The 16,307-nt window shown below is 38.7% G+C and overlaps 1 protein-coding gene across 2 annotated transcripts in view; it reads right to left on the bottom strand.

Annotated features, from left to right (window-relative positions):
• Positions 1-1,158: 1,158 nt before the first annotated feature.
• Positions 1,159-16,307, bottom strand: part of LOC114648753 (polyunsaturated fatty acid 5-lipoxygenase-like) — an 81,453-nt gene continuing 66,304 nt past the window's right edge. Inside the window, exons 1-15 of one of the 2 annotated variants that reach the window (XM_051924145.1) lie at positions 13,425-13,538; positions 11,709-11,855; positions 11,315-11,510; positions 8,660-8,741; positions 8,437-8,559; positions 7,213-7,313; positions 6,954-7,126; positions 6,718-6,861; positions 5,161-5,364; positions 4,169-4,255; positions 3,907-4,076; positions 3,610-3,731; positions 1,803-1,903; positions 1,546-1,716; positions 1,159-1,465 (exon numbers count right to left, since the gene is read on the bottom strand). In XM_051924145.1, coding sequence (XP_051780105.1) covers positions 1,286-1,465; positions 1,546-1,716; positions 1,803-1,903; positions 3,610-3,731; positions 3,907-4,076; positions 4,169-4,255; positions 5,161-5,364; positions 6,718-6,861; positions 6,954-7,126; positions 7,213-7,313; positions 8,437-8,559; positions 8,660-8,741; positions 11,315-11,510; positions 11,709-11,855 — 2,001 coding nt within the window. In that variant the 5' untranslated portion in view covers positions 13,425-13,538 and the 3' untranslated portion in view covers positions 1,159-1,285. Of the gene's footprint in view, positions 1,466-1,545; positions 1,717-1,802; positions 1,904-3,609; positions 3,732-3,906; positions 4,077-4,168; positions 4,256-5,160; positions 5,365-6,717; positions 6,862-6,953; positions 7,127-7,212; positions 7,314-8,436; positions 8,560-8,659; positions 8,742-11,314; positions 11,511-11,708; positions 11,856-13,424; positions 13,539-16,307 lie in introns of those variants that run through there. The other variant, XM_051924146.1, reaches the window with a different exon arrangement.

Here is a 16,307-nt window from a genome sequence, read left to right as displayed (position 1 = left end):
ACTCCTGTACAGGCAAAAAAAAGCAAAAAAAAACTTCTAAAGGGAAAAAATCCAACAAGGTTCTTTAGCGGCAACCAAAACCCAAGTTTATAGGAGCAAAATATATTTTTTAATTAACTGTCACACCACAGAAAACCCAAAAAACTCGGCATTCTTAGTAGCCTCTCTCGTTTGCAAAGCTGACGTCAGCACATGTTCACCCATAGAGTGCTATGAACTGGCCTAGTCAAAGCACTGATCTGAATGCCATTAAAATGTTGGGGGTAAGGGGGTGAATTGGGCAATACATACAAGAAAACCCACAAACATCTTGCAGCGGAATGAAGTTTGCATGGAATAGTGGTAGAAGATTTCACAGAGTCGATGCCAGAGGCTGGTGTTATATAAAATGCTTACAATTTCTGCTAAAGAGGACAATACCAGCTTCTGAGGCCAAGGGTGTACTTACCTTTTCCCAGCAGACCATTACACCTATTGATGCTTTTGTTCAACAAATTATTGAAAAGGCAATTTTTTTGTGTTGTTATTCAAGTATATTACTTTTATCTGTAGGCAATGTTTGTCTTCTTCTTTCAGCTACACTGTTAGGGGTTGCCACAGCGGATCATCCTCTTCCATATGTTCCTGTCTTCTGCATTCTTGTTCTGTTACACCCATCACCTGCATGTCCTCTCTCACCACATCCATAAACCTTCTGTTAGGCCTTCCTCTTTCCTCTTCCCTGACAGCTCTAACCTTAGCATCCTTCTCCCAATATACCCAGCATCTCTCCTCTGCACATGTCCAAACTAGCGCAATCTCATCTCTCTGACTTTGTCTCCCAACCATCCAACTTGAGCTGACCCTCCAATGTACTCATTTCTAATCCTATCCATCCTCGTCACACCCAGTGCAAATCTTAGCATCTTTAACTCTGCCACCTCCAGCTCTGTCTCCTGCTTTCTGGTCAGTGCCACTGTCTCCAACCCATATAACATAGCTGGCCTCACTACCATCCTGTAGACCTTCCCTTTCACTCTTGCTGATACCCGTCTGTCACAAATTACAAATTACTGCCCAGTCAGGACCCTTCACAATGTATTAGAAAGAAGAGGTTATGAAAACTAACAGCCAGCTCATGGAATATAAAATCACACATGTATACTTCCCAAGCTTTATTTCAATTAAAATGTTAAAAAGAAAGTAGCACAAAAATCTTTCTTTTGACATATTTCTTGATTTTAGGCCCAGACTGTCACTGCCGTATCATGTCTTCTGGTGACACCTGCACATCACAACTTACTGTTTATATAGCAACGCTATTCTCAATCTTTCTTGGACTCAGGTACTCATATTTCAACTGACGGTTTGCATTCCTTTCATCAATTGACTTTTCAATCTTCTTGAGTGCTTCTTGGAATTTGTCAATATGATGTTTAACAGCCTTCTCAGTGAAATGATCCTCTGGGTATTGACCAAGCCAGACCTAAATTAGGAGTAAAGACAGACATGACTAGTACCAGCTTCAAGAAGAAAATGCGTAGAATTCCTTGTGAAGAAACTTACTGCTGCAGGCTGTTCACGACTAAGGACCCATGTGATGGCCACCTGTATGCATGACTCTGGTATACCTGGGAGTGTATTCATGATCAAATCCATGGTAGCCAGACCCTTTTGAGGGGGTGGGGGACACCGCATAGTGCAGGGTGTGTTTGGCACCCATGAGCACCAGTCATACTGCAAGCAAATGATAATCATGCTGTCATTAATTTAAAGACAGTGGGTCAGTCTTCTCATCTAGGCTATATCATGATGGCACTTACCTGTCCATTATTGATTGCTGCATGTAGGGCAGAGCTCGTAAAGATGACCCCTGCCAGGATAGTGACAAGTGCTTTTTTATCGTCTATGTTCCTAGGCAAGCCTAAGGAAACAATGAGATACAATAATGGTAATAAATTATGCTGTCTGCGGTGGGTTGGCACCCTGCCCAGGATTGGTTCCTGCCTTGTGCCCTGTGTTGGCTGGGATTGGCTCCAGCAAACCCCCGTGACCCTGTGTTCGGATTCAGCGGGTTGGAAAATGGATGGATGGATTATGCTGTTGTTATGCAATAACAAGCAAAACTTCATCTCTCCTTCTTTCATTTGAATAGCAACCTCTATGACACTCTACAATCTAGTTTCTACAAAGGTGGTTCTATAGAGGTTGCTTTAATTTCAGTCATAAATGGTTCTGTTCAAGCTGTTTCTCCCTCTTCTTTCCTTATCAATTTCAGCATTGTATCATCTCTCACTACATTTAACAACTTTAATCTTTCATACAAAAACTTGCTATTAGAAGATTTGCATTGCGACTCTTTCAAGTTCTACAATTCTGGCAAGCTCTTCTGTAGCTCATAGCCTAACAGTAACATAGCCTAATACTTTCTCTTCTCCTTCTCCTCCTCCTCTAAAAATCTTTCCATGTGTGCATCTAAAATCAGTGCTGAGTAAATTTCGTCTCTCTATGTTTGTTCACATTGATATCTAAAATCTTCTCATGGCTTCCCCTACCACCTCTACACAGGTGATGAATAGATTTTTCTCTTTATTTCCTTCTTACACCAATTAGGTTTTATCCCATTTCTCCAAACATCTTGTCATCACTGATGAATAAGTATCATATTAAATGTAATCTTTCCAAGTCTAACATGCATTACTTGCTTTCTGCTCCCCTGTCTACAGATTTTTATTTTTTCATTGACTTGATGATGTTGCACACAAGCCCACAGCTACTGTCAAGAATATTGCTGTGACCCTGGAAGATTCCTTATTGTTCCATCACAATATTTCTCTTATTTCTTTCTTTTGGAATTTTCACAGGATGTGTCCCTCCCTCATCACTAATGCTACTCAAGTCTTGGTTCAAGTTCCTTTTTATTTTCTTGGCTGAACTACCTCAGCTCTTTTGTGGTTGCATTCTGACCTCTCCACCACCTTAAAAATGGAGTTGCCTTAATGGTGCACCTCTGTCCCTCATTTCACCTAAACCACCCTTCTACTGTGCTTTCAAGTGCACTAAGAACCCAAGTGAAAACTCCAGCCATAATCTAGCATTCCCTCAATGGTCCTGCTCCTCAATATGTCCAGTCTTTGTTTCTGTAAATTGTTTTTAATAAGAGTGTCTGTTAAATAGTTATAGTAAAATAAATAGCCTCTATGATGTATTGTGACCATTTTACTGTAGCTGCCCACTAACCAAATTGTCTAGTAATATTTGAGTGAATTCCTCAACAAGCTATATAACATTTATGACCAACATCTCCAGAATCAACATGACATCTGCAATAGTGCAATGATTATATTCAAAGATGTCACTCTGTGGACACAGTGTGCTTTATTGTTGAATGTTAATTATGAACTTGCCAATGTAAGAATACAACATCAGGTTTTCTGGAATTCAAGATTGCAGAAGATGTCATTTATGCCTTCTTAAAGTGCTTGACAGTAGTGGATAAAGCAAAATGAGCTGAATATATTACTCCCAATAACCTCTTGTTAACTGGACATAGTAAAGTTTTTTTTACCAACTATAATAACAGTAAGCCAAAAAAGCAAATTTTAGTTCAATTTGCATGTTGTTTCTCACCAAAGTTAGGAAGGTCCTTAAAGCCCTCTGTAACAACATCATGAATCCAGTTCTGCAGCTCCATATCTTCCATAACATCCTTATCAGAGGAATAGAAGAGATCCACAATACCAGACACAAAACTGCAAAGATGAGACAAAGAAAGGATAATGAGTAAATGGACAATGGGGGATTCTTGTGTTTTGGTGGGTCTGGGCAAATAGGCTTCTAGCCCAAAAAGTTGGAAAAGGCCTGTCCCAGCCCTGACTTGGGTTTGAACAAGCAAGGAGCTGTTTGTTATTCCCCTCAATTTTTCACCTTTCGATGGCATCCCATAATTTTAGACAGTCATCTCTGTAGACGTAGTTCTTCAGTTGGCTCACACCTCGTTTCTCAAAATCAGATTTGGGCAGAAGAGACATGAACTCAATCTCTTGGCACTCCTTCTGAAGCAACACACCCAACCCTTCCCCTCCTGTGGATACAATCTATTTAATGGGAAAAGAGGTAGAGAGAATGGTGTCAGAGATGCCCCTTCAGGGTAGCTGTGACAAATTGCATGGCGTTTCACCAAACATACCTGTTTGAAGATGCCTGTGTCTGAAACGAGAGTTAAACGGGCATTAGTGTTGATTTCCAAGGTGTCACGCATATGCGGAATTAGGAGCTGAAAGGCACAACAGTGAGAAATAAATGGCTGCATGTAAAATAGGCTTCTTTCCTACATGCATTTGCAAATCATCATTTAGTGAGCACACATTTTCATTCCTCATGTTGCAGCCAGAGATTATATTATCAATGAAAGGATAATAAACAAGGGTGTGTTCCCCATTCATCTGTTTTTTACACCTCAGTAAGTACTTTTTTGCTGTTGATGCGTAGATAAGTGTTGATTGGAATGGAGAATTTTATCTATTCACCAATTTAGTAAGCCTGTTTATTCCATTTCTGTGTTGAAGATGACTGAAGGCAATTCTGGCAATATCAGGACAAAGTTAAGAACCAACTCTGAATGGCAAAGCTGTCACACAGCCATTGTCATTCATATCAAGCTAATTTGGAGTCACTAATCAAATGAACTCTTACATTTTTGAGAGGCCAAAGGAAGACTGAAGAAAAAACGATGCAGACATGGGAGGCGCATTAAATTTCATTCAGACTGGGACCAGCCAGATTCACAACTCCTCTTTCGCAGCTGTAAGGCAGCAGAGCGAAACATTGTGCCAACATGCTGAACTGCAATAAACTGGTTCCCTGTCTAGTATCGATTCTTGCTTTGCCCTTGATGGTGCCAGGACAGACCTATTAACTCAGAATTGGAAAAAACACATTTGAGAATTGTATTTTCTTGGGTGTGATTCAGCATCTAATATGAAATTAAGCATCAGTTGTAGATGGTCCCTATGGTTTTCTTCTGAAGATGGACTGAGCAGTGTGATTAACCCTCTGATTATTATTATTACTTTTAAATTTATACCTAATATGTGTTTTTGTTATTCTTGACAAATACAGTACAGCATCAGGCAAACAATTCAGTTTCCAGCTTCTATAGTTAATGATGTTGAACTATACCTTATAAATAGGGTGGACCTCAGGCAGTTGTCTCATGGTGGCTATACAAAACACCTCACAGACCAGATGTGTGCACAGAAGGTGAGACAGAGCCTCATAGACTTGAAATTCAGCATGTCGAACCCACATCTTTGCTAAAAGCCAGTCAAGTTCAGAGTCAGAAGGCAGGAAGATGGGATTGTCCTTGTGAGGAATCTGTTGTATCTGAAAGAGATTAAAATGTTATAAGCAAGATGGATTCAGAAAATGAGCTGATTGAGAAAAGCTTAATTCCTCTATAATTACGTTTGCGTGAGCCTGGTGTGAATTGTACAATTGTAGATCTGGATGATTTGTTTATTCATTTTATTTTTATTTGTATATTATTGCATCTTGAAGATGGTGTGTTGGGAGTAAACCAGATATCTATCACAGTCATTTTAAATATTTGTTGCTTTGTTTCACATTATGAGCATTTTTATACAAAAAAAGGGCCCTAACATCAAGGAAAATTACCAGACTCTGTGCTACAGTTTTAAAATATTCTTTAATTTTAAAGTAGTATTATATTAGGTTGAGCAGCTTTCCAGAGTATAAGAAAAATCCACTGTTATGAAACAATACCACAAAAGCAAAGAAGATAAGAATATTCAAGATGGTCATGATGCCCCTTGAAACCCAAAGTCTATCAGATTAAGTTTTAAAGTATTTTTTCTTCTGGACAGTGTGCTATTTACGATTTTTTAACCAACTGTAATTAAATGGAGGTCTGAGCAGTATTACTGTATATCTTCAGTGGCTTCCTAATTTACTGCATAGTTTGAAATTACGTGGAATTGAGAAAGGAAGTTTCCCTATGAAGACTGGGCCAGAAAGCTGATGAGTGTGTTGCAGGTGTCACCTCTCTCATTTCCATCTTTGTACTAATTTTATTTATCAGTTAATTTCACACAGCATTGGGGTCACTTAGAAATAATGGGCTTACCAAAATAAAATGATATTCATCTGGATTTTTGCATTTTTAAGTTCTAGAAACACAGATAAGAAACTGAGCCCAGAAGTAAGGACTGACTGCTAGCCAATGTAGGAGATAAATCAGACAGCAATATCATGTGCTTCCATTTAGCTGTATACTCTACTTAGAATCTCTTTGCTAGCTGTCTTCTCTTATTTAGCAGAGGTGATCCTCAATTTCCCAGTTTGATGAATGGCATGCCAGTCTTCTTATTTTACAGGGAAGAATTTTTAAATTTACTTTTACCATTTAACATGAAGAGAGAGAGAGAGTAAAGAAGAATTATTTTCAACCAGTTGTTTACAACATGGCAGTGCCCTTTTTCCTATGTATCCCATTTCACTATTTACTTTCCTGTTTTGTCTTTTTATCCGTTTTCATTGTTAAATTTTTCAAAACAAACTCCATCACAATGTGCTTTTGTTCAGGTAAGAACTCCTTAATACTATAATCATTGATCATAATTAATTTTCTATTCAACTTTTTAAATAAAAGAATGTCATAATTCTCTCTGACATGTACTCTTTTGTCAGGTTGGGAGTGCTACTTTGTTTTTTAGTCACCTGTATTGCCAGTGGTATCAGTCCTCTCTCAGGGTGTTCATACAGCAGGCACAGAGGGGCTGTAATATATTGATGCTTGCCTCTGATCTTATTGGCAGGGATGCCCTCCAGAATACTGTAGTCTACCAGGTAAATGGTCCCGGCCTGCACAGAGAGATGAAACAGGTGAGTACGACAATCATTGTCTTGGCCATTGGGTTAAGGTGGCAATGGAGCATATCTAAAAGATGTCTCACATTCAACTCTTTGCACAGAGTTGTGTTTGAGCCTAGGGTGCCCTGAACCATATCCTCAGTTACTGGAAAATTTACAGGAAGGACACGACAACTTTTGATCATCCGAGGATTGCAGCCATTCAAGAACTGGTAGCCAAAAAACCAGTCCTCCTTCCAGTGCTTCATAACATATGCTGAAAAGGAGAACAAATGCTTTAACTTAAAGGGACTGTGAGAAGAACCAGAGACCAATTTTAGCAAAGCAGTTTGGGTTTCCTACCTACTCCAGGGGATGGCTTGGATAAAACACATCGGAAATCTTCAAAGTCATTCCAGGACTTCAGACTATTGAATATACCCTTGATACCAAGCGCAACAAAGCTGTAGACATAACGCCAGAGTCAACCAGTTGCTCTTTATGTTAAGAAGTAGGTGGGGGGTCTCAAAAAATACTAGAAATATAAACTAGAGGGGGAAATATCAGAAACCCTGGCTAGTCACACAAAAGGGCAACAAAGAATCTTTATCAAGAAAAGGTTTATTTTCATAAAAGGCTCTGCTAAATAGTGAAGTTGTGAAGAGCACAAAGAGACACGATAAGAAATGCTTGAAAAGGCAAAGGCAATCCAAGGCAAACATGTCTCAAACAGACATGCAAAGAATTGTTAAAAAAAAACAGCACAGAGGTCAATATCCAGTAGACATTAGAGCTCTTCACACCACAAGTATATTCAATGAACTGCCAGGGTCTATGGATTTTCCCCACCTATATAGTACTGGGGGCAGTTGCTTGGGCATAAAGAAATTAAATAAGCAATACTGATAATAGAAAATATTACCAAAATGTGCAAAAAAAACTACATTTGAACTTCATTCAGGGGTAGGAGCACTCACTGAAACACAACAGCAGTGTATTAGCAAAAGGTGACAATATGTTACAGGGATAGATAGATAGATAGATAGATAGATAGATAGATAGATAGATAGATAGATAGATAGATAGATAGATAGATAGATAGATAGATAGATAGATAGATAGATAGATAGATAGATAGATAGATAGATAGATAGATAGATAGATAGATAGATAGATAGATAGATAGATAGATAGATAGATAGATAGATAGATAGATAGATAGATGCATACTTTCAATCCTAGCTCAAGCAGAACCCACACATTTGTTGGTCAAGATAGAGCTTGAGTCGCCTACGATGTTTGAGTACAATCACACTTACATTCCAAGTGGCCATGGCATGCATTGAGTGACTCTATAAACACATTTTCCTAACCCACACAAAGTATTTAAATAAAATATAATTACTTCTTCTGACACACCAATTTTAAAAGAGCTAGTCTTATATCACTGGTTCCTCTTTGGAGACACTCACCATGAACTCCTCATCCTCACCACCCCAAGAGTCACGCATTCAGAATATGAGTGTAGGGAAGTTTGCTTACTTTAAGATGTATACAACATTTTGCCACCTCAGACAAAAGACTCACGCTTCAGCGACTGATATTTGGAAGTCACTACTCTTTCCATTGAAGAAACGATGCTCTGGAGGAATATCCTGGACAAATACGGCATCAATACACTTGGGAATTCCGGATTTCCAAACCTTCCACCTTGTGGAATGAGAGGAGAGTAAATAGCCTCAAATGAACTATTGCATGCATGAACTGTGGATAGAATAACCCACCTATCCTAGGCAGAGGGATAAGCTACCTGTATGTCTGCTGCCGTTCCTGCAGTTCTTTTTGCCTATAGAAGTGGAAGTCATGCATTGTGTCATCCTGTACTTTACGAGCTGTGAGAAAAGAAAACAAGTTAGACAATGTACACATGACGTAATATTCAGGTGCGTTCGGCAACTAAGTTAACTTATATGAATGTTGGAGCATTTCACATTTTTTATTTACTTCTTCCAAGAGTCAGTTATTATATTTTTGTTTAATAGTTTTGTAACAATTAGGAATATTAAAAAATAATAGTGATAATAGGATGCAATTACAAGGGTTATTAGACTACATAAAATTTGTGTTTTTTAATAGCACTTTACAATGGAGTTACAATGTTGCTTCAATAGCTTTCATGAACAGAGATTCCAGTTCAAGTGATGTGAAAATTGCATAGATTTATGTTTGTTATTGGTGGAGGGTCTGTGACAAATTGTTGTTCAATTTTCTTAAACATAACATTTTTGAAAATACACCCACTACAGTAGCCTCCAATAATTAACAACTGAAAAATAACTAATAGTACAAAATGATTAATACTAGCAAAAAATTAGTATCAAATAATATCATGAAAGGAGAAAGACAGATGCACTAAGTTCCCCATCTAGCTAGTAATATTAGTTAAAACACAGAAATTCATTAAAATGACATAAATAAGTAAGAACTTGAAAGGAGCTGATTTATTTTATAAAGGGAATATGAAAGGTGACAATAACCTTAGAGATTTTATTTTCAGTCTGATGATACACAGAAGCAAAAGCAGCTCTCATGGGTTCTCATGGGTTTGGATAAACCAAAACACGTGCTCAGTCTGTTGTGTGTTTTACTACTCAGTAATGATCATTGAGGAAACTGTAATCCTGCCCTATTCTTGCTATTAGCAACCAGTGTAGTATTCCAACTGCAGATCAACTACAGTCCCATTTCTAGGGGCATCTGTGGGATTTGAAGTAATCAGGGATTTCTTACCAGTGTCTGTGATTGTCGCTCGATGTTACACACGGAAAAAAAAATGAAGAGCAGGACTTTGTGCAAGTCATATTTGTTTGTAAAATGTGGTCTTTTCCTTCTTGGAGTTTTTGCACAAGAAATATGTTTATCTTACACCAAGTGTTTACCATTGATCAGGGGTTATTTTGTATAAAATGGGCAAGAAAATCAGAGCCTTGCTGTGATAGTTAGTATATGTCTAGGACTGAACCATCAGGATCTGAGCACCAGAGATCAGGAATTTAAACTACTTAAACGCTCGTGACACCACTGTCCATTTCTAAATGTGTCCTCTGTTTACATTATTTAGGGCAGATGCACCTTTATCGTGTAATCCATTAGTTCAAACACCGTTTAGCTGCCAGTTGATAAAGTTGGTTACTTACAATAATGAATGTCAAATAATATTAGTTCAATTAATTCAGTTTTATATATGCTGACATAATTTCTTTCCTCCTCCAGTTATTTTCGGTGGAGTAACTGTTTTTGTACTCCATTAATTCTTCTTCTTTCAGCTACTCCTGTTAGGGGTTGTCACAGCGGATCATCTGTTTCCATATCTTTCTGTCCTCTGCATCTTGTTCTGTTACATCCATCACCTGCATGTCCTCTCTCACCACAACCATAAACCTTCTCTTAGGCCTTCCTCTTTTCCTCTTTCCTGGCAGCTCTATCGTTAACATCTTTCTCCCAATATACTCAGCATCTCTCCTCTGCACATGTCCAAACCAACGCAATCTCGCCTCTTTGACTTTGCCTCCCAACCGTCCAACCTGAGTTGACCCTCTAATGTACTTATTTCTAATCCTGTCCATCCACATCACACCCAATGCAAATCTAAACATCTTTAACTCTGTGACCTCCAGGTCTGGCTCCTGTCTTTTCATTTGTGCCACCATCTCCAACCCAAATAACATAGCTGTTCTCACTACTGTCTTGTAGACTTTTTTTCTCACTCTTGGTGGTACCCATCTGTCACAAATCACTCCTGACACTCTTCTCACTCTTTGTACTCCATTAATTAATTTACTTAAAGCAGCAGGAGAAGTGTACTGCTGTGTGAACTGCTTGGCATGCACTCTTCCTAGTGTTTGACTCACTTACATTGGGCATTTTAGCAAATGTCAGATGAGTAAATGAGGAAAATATACAAAATGTACAAGGTCCAGCTACTGCTCTCAAGGTAAAATTGAAATAGTAAACTAATTCATAGTCATACAGAACATTTATCCATTTTAATATGGATGACTTCACAAATTCTGCAATGTTTTTCAATGGGAAATTTTGAAATTTGAAAACTTTGCACAGTGCAATTTGTTCAAGATATTGACATATTTATTTAAAGAATAAGTGTGCCACATCTCAACAAAAGTGGTTCAAGGAAGGGTTCAGTTGTTTCATGCAGCAAGGCTTTCTCAGTAGGTGCTTTGTGAATTATATCGAGTATGTTGTAGAAAAGCATAAGAGCTACGCATGAATGGTACAGTTAATGGGACAGAGTGGAGCATGGTCTTGTGACAAAGTCTCTATGTAAGTTGAAGCAAGCTGCTGCACTGGACCCACAAAAGACACTGTACTTGAATAAACAGGTTAAGCAGGTAGATGAATTGTAAGATGAAGTATGTTAGAGTGAGAAAAGAGTGGCTCTCCTTACCTGAACTTTCTCGCAGCCTGATCGTCATGTTGCCTACAAACCAACGGTAGCAGGGGAATATCTTACAAGTTCCATCAGGACACTTCACCTCCACATAGCGGCAAAACCAGTCATCACCAATACTGGAGCACTTCTCTAGCTCCACAAACCAGATGTCACCAAGTGGAACTTTGCTACGGACATTATACTTACCGACCTAGAAGGACACATATCAAAAGGTCACAGAACTTAACAACTAGCATTTAAATAGAAGTAAAAAAAAAACCAAAAGCCCTGAAGTGTCCTGCAGAAAAAATGATAAAATAATGAAATGGTTAACATAAGCTTACTTAAGGTCAGAATTACCTATGGTCCAAATATTTTAAATGTAATATTTTGTCCGTTACAAACTTACACATCCGCGGCAATGGTCTTTTCCAAAATTGTCCAATTTCTTTTTCCCACTCTCCCCTTGCTTCCCAATCACTGTTGCGTACACATTGTCATTGGTTCCAGCATACTGATTTGTGCCTGTGGCCACAAACAGCTTGTAGGTCGCCATCTGTAAATAAAAAATACAATGGATGGCTTGATTTGATGAGCACATTATTTTTGAATTCACTTGCAATAGAATTCATTCTGCATTTTCAATTAAATGAGTCTAAAAATAAAAATGTTTTTGCATGTTTTATAAATAATCAAAATTCTTTCCTTTCATCTCGTATCAAACCTATTTGATCCAATTTGGCATTGTGGTGGCCTGACCTCACTTATTAGGTAGAACATGTGCGTTTAAGCGAGTTGGTGTAGTCTTTTATATAAATGATGTGTAGATGTACTGTATATGTAAATATAACTTCTTATATTGCATTACAGCATATCTGTACACTGTAAACATGTACTGTAGAATTTGCAGTAAATAACTGACAAAAACATAAATTACATCTGTAAAATTGTTTTTAATTACAGTAGAAAAACAAGTACATTGTACTAATGGAATCAAAAGTACAGTTTCTTTTTGTAAGTAAAATACAACTCATAGTTGTTTCTCTCTATTTTTTACAGTAACATTGTATTGTACTTGTAGTCCAGTTTACAACAGGTTTTTTGAATCTTCTTAATTTACGATAGTTACCTGGCAACTTGAGTTGCTAATAAATGTTTGTAAACACCCTAAATTGACAATGTTATGCTATAAAATACTTAGAGAGAGAGTGTTTAGGAGCATGCACTGATACAGTGTATGGCCGTACCAACCACACGACAAATCAACTCAGGATCCCAGATAAGGACTTAAGTGCCACCATGCAACGGACGACACCTCAGCATCACACTAGTTCAGATGGATTGGAACCAGTGTGAGGTTTTTTATGGTGGCTGAAGTGCCAATTCTGCCACCAACCCCCAGGTTTTTCCCTGCAAGATGGAGGGCCTACATGCAGGGCTGGATGCAGATTAACGTCATACCCAGGATGGAGCAATTGCAGGTTAAGGGCCCAACGAAGTAGAGTCACATTTGGCATTTACAGGATTTGAACCAACAACCTTCCAATTGCCATTGCAAATCCCTAGCCTCAGAGCCACCACTCAACCCAAAATACTTACTAAAACATTAGTAGTACATTTACCTGTTTGGCTGATGCCATTATCCAAAGCAACTTATAACACTTAAGAGATACAACTGGTTACATTTCTTTCTTTTGGTGCACACGCAGGAGAAGTGACTTGTTCATGGTCACACAGTGTCAGTAGCAGGATCTGAGCCCTCAACCTCAGGGTTTGAGCTCCACAACATAACCACTATACCACAGTAGAGTTTACCGTAAGTGACTGGCAAAAATGTTGTTAACAATACACTATAAAATTGGTGAATACTGCAAAAAAGAATTACAGTTTATTATTGTAAAATAGCCAAACCTCATTCTGCACACCTTCTGCCTGTCACTCATAATTTATCGTAAAAAATTCTGGAGCTAAGGTATTTGTACTGGGGATCCATGGTGCATTGAAAATGACAGTTACAGTTTGTAAAATGCTGAAAGTTACTGTAGAGTTTAACTGTAAAAAAAACTTCATGTTATTAAAGTGCAAACTTGTGCAAATTCTCTGAGCACTGAAATGAATTACTGACCTGTTCTGATTATGCTATGGGTCTGATTCCCTGTTGTCTCCTTACTGTTGCTCTTCTTGGCACAGTGTTTCTGTGTTGCTGAGCTGCTCAAGTGGCTCTATCATCTGCTGAGCCTGGGATGCTGAAAGTCTTTACAACGGGGCTAGAGAGAGGGTGGGATTGCGGTTGAAGGTGGGTGTGGAGATTTCTGAGAAGGCATTCATTTTAAAGATTGTAAAACACTTCTTTCTCACCCTGAAGACAACTGTACCAATGTCCAGGTCTCCATGACCCCAGTAGCAGGTTGAATATTTAGGGTGTCAAAGCTCCCTGCAACCAGCTTTAACTCTTAAATGCTTTTTCTTTAGTTTAAATGTGCAGTGGCAGTGGCTGTTTTGGACCTTTATTATGATGTTATAAGACTACTTATTAATGGGTTTCAAAGTTGCCATATTTTCTCTAGACTGGCTGTGTTGCTCATTGTGCTCCACTGTGAATTGTTTGTAAATGGAATAAGAAATAGGCTGGCCAGGTTTTCATAGTTGCAGAATGATACACAACTTATTAAAGAAGCAATCAAGTAAAGGTAAACAAATGATTTAGACTTGTATTTAATTGAAAAGCGGGGTTGGGATGCTTACACTTTTGTGCATGTTGTAAAATGACACAAAGAACACAATTAAAGAGTTGGGGTACCACCTGGGTTCCCCCATATAATTTGACAGTTTTGAGTAGATCAAGCACACAATTAGATATGAGTCCGTGAGCCCATGTCTTTATAGATATGGAGTTTCTTGTGCATTTATTGAAATGACCAGTCTGTTATAAATGGGACATTTTTGTATTTATTCTATGTATTAAATAGGACACATGAAAACGGGACTATCGCAGGACATCTGATCACCCTTTTAAGAAAACACTAAAGGCACCTCCTCAGCAGGGACTCTGATTCTGTGACTCCATGGCTTAATCCCACTACAACCTCCAATTCAGAAGAAGACCAAGCTTTTCCACTTCTGGAAAGCACTGGTCACTTTGTCAGAGACCCCTAGAACAGGGGTGGGCAGATTCAGTCCTGGAGGGCCGCAGTGGCTGCAGGTTTTTGCTCCAACCCAATTGCTTAATAAGAAGCCCTTATTGCTCAAGTAACACTTCAGCTTCACTTTAGTTGTCTCGCTCATTAAGATTTTGAACCCTTATTGTTTATTTTAGTCTTAAACAGCTGTATTCTTGGTTTTTAATTGCTCCTAATTAGCAATACCATGCAAATGACAAAACAGACCAGCATTTCTCCATTTAGCTTGTTTCCATTTACACCTGTGTGTATTTATCATGCACTATTTGGTTTAATTAAATACTTGGAAGGAAAGTGAAGAGAAAAAAGTGAAGCACTGAGAATTACTCATCTGTTTTAGACTTCAAATCATTTGGATGATATCCTTAGAAAGGAAAATAAATCTAGGATATGAGAATGACCTGACATGGCAGAGTTAAAGCACTAGCAAGCCATGCAATTAAATAATTGACAAGAATTGGTTTTTAATTAAGCAACTGGGTTGGAACAAAAACCTGCAACTACTGCAGCCCTCCAGGACCGAATCTGCCCATCCCTGCCCTAGAGTGCTGCACCTTAAAGGAAGCCTCTGAAGTCATCTAATAGAAGTTAAATCTGTTCTGTCCTTCCAGCTTACCTTTGTGAAATTTTCATATAAATGTCACATCTAGCAAAAAATAATGATGGTGAACCTTGTGTAAGGCTCTGCTCTTTAAGGTAAAATTATTCTTTGCTGCACATTTTGACCTTTGAGAAGCTGGTCCTAAAACAGCTATGACCCCTTGGTTCAAACTATCTGGATCCTCTGCAGTTTGCGTTTCAGATACATATAGGTGTAAAAGATGCTCTCATTTATATGCGCCACAGAGCCTACTCCCACTTGGACAAAGCCAGCACCACAGTAAGGATAATGTCCTTTGATTTTTTCCAGTGCATTTAACACCATTCTGGCTCATCAAATGGGGCAAAATTTCAAGGCTTTAAATTTTGATGCCCCCACAATCTCCTGGATCACAGACTACCTGACCAACAGACATCAGTTTGTGAGGCTGAAGGACTGTGTGTGTCAGAAATACAGTATAGGTGTGTAATACTGGAGCACCTCAGGGAGCTGTTTGATCTCCCTTCCTATTAATCCTCTACACAACAGACTTCCAGCTCAATACCAGCACTTCAAATCTACAGAAATTTTCAAATGACTCCTTCATCATATGCTGCATTAATAATGAAGACGAGTCAGAGTACAGGAAGATTGTAGAGGACTTCATCTTGTGGTGTGGAGAGAACAACTTGCAGATTAACATCAGGAAGACAAAAGACCTGGTGGTGGGCTTCAGGCATGCTAAGGAGTCACTGAGACCTATCACCATCCAAGGAGAGGATGTGGAAGTGGTGCAGAGCTACAAGTACCTAAGGGGCCCATATAATGAATAAACTGGACTGGTCTGACAACTCAGTGGCTCTGTACAAGAAGGGCCAGAGCAGACTGTATATGCTAAGGAGACTCAGGTCTCTTGATGTATAACAGCAAGCTGCTGGAAATGTTCTATTAAGTCCATAGTAGCCAGTGTGGTGTTAAATGCTGTGATCTTCTGGGGAAGCAAATTGAACTCAAAAGAAGCACAATGCTTGAATGAACTTATCAGGAAAGCCTGCTTCATCACAGGGCTAATGCTGTACACAATATAATTTGTTGTAGAAAAGAGAATGGTGGCAAAATTGGATGCCATCATGAAAAATACCCTTCATACCTTCCAGGAGGCACTCTCTTGGAGCATTTGTAGCCACCACCCACATCTATCACGCAATTCAATGCTTCCTCTGGGGCACTTCTTAATTTCATTTTGAAG

This window comes from Erpetoichthys calabaricus, chromosome 3 (genome assembly GCF_900747795.2).
Source record: "Erpetoichthys calabaricus chromosome 3, fErpCal1.3, whole genome shotgun sequence".
Taxonomy (NCBI): Eukaryota; Metazoa; Chordata; class Cladistia; order Polypteriformes; family Polypteridae; genus Erpetoichthys; species Erpetoichthys calabaricus.
Note: the sequence above shows the minus strand (reverse complement) of the source record. Positions and strands in the feature narration are given on the sequence as shown.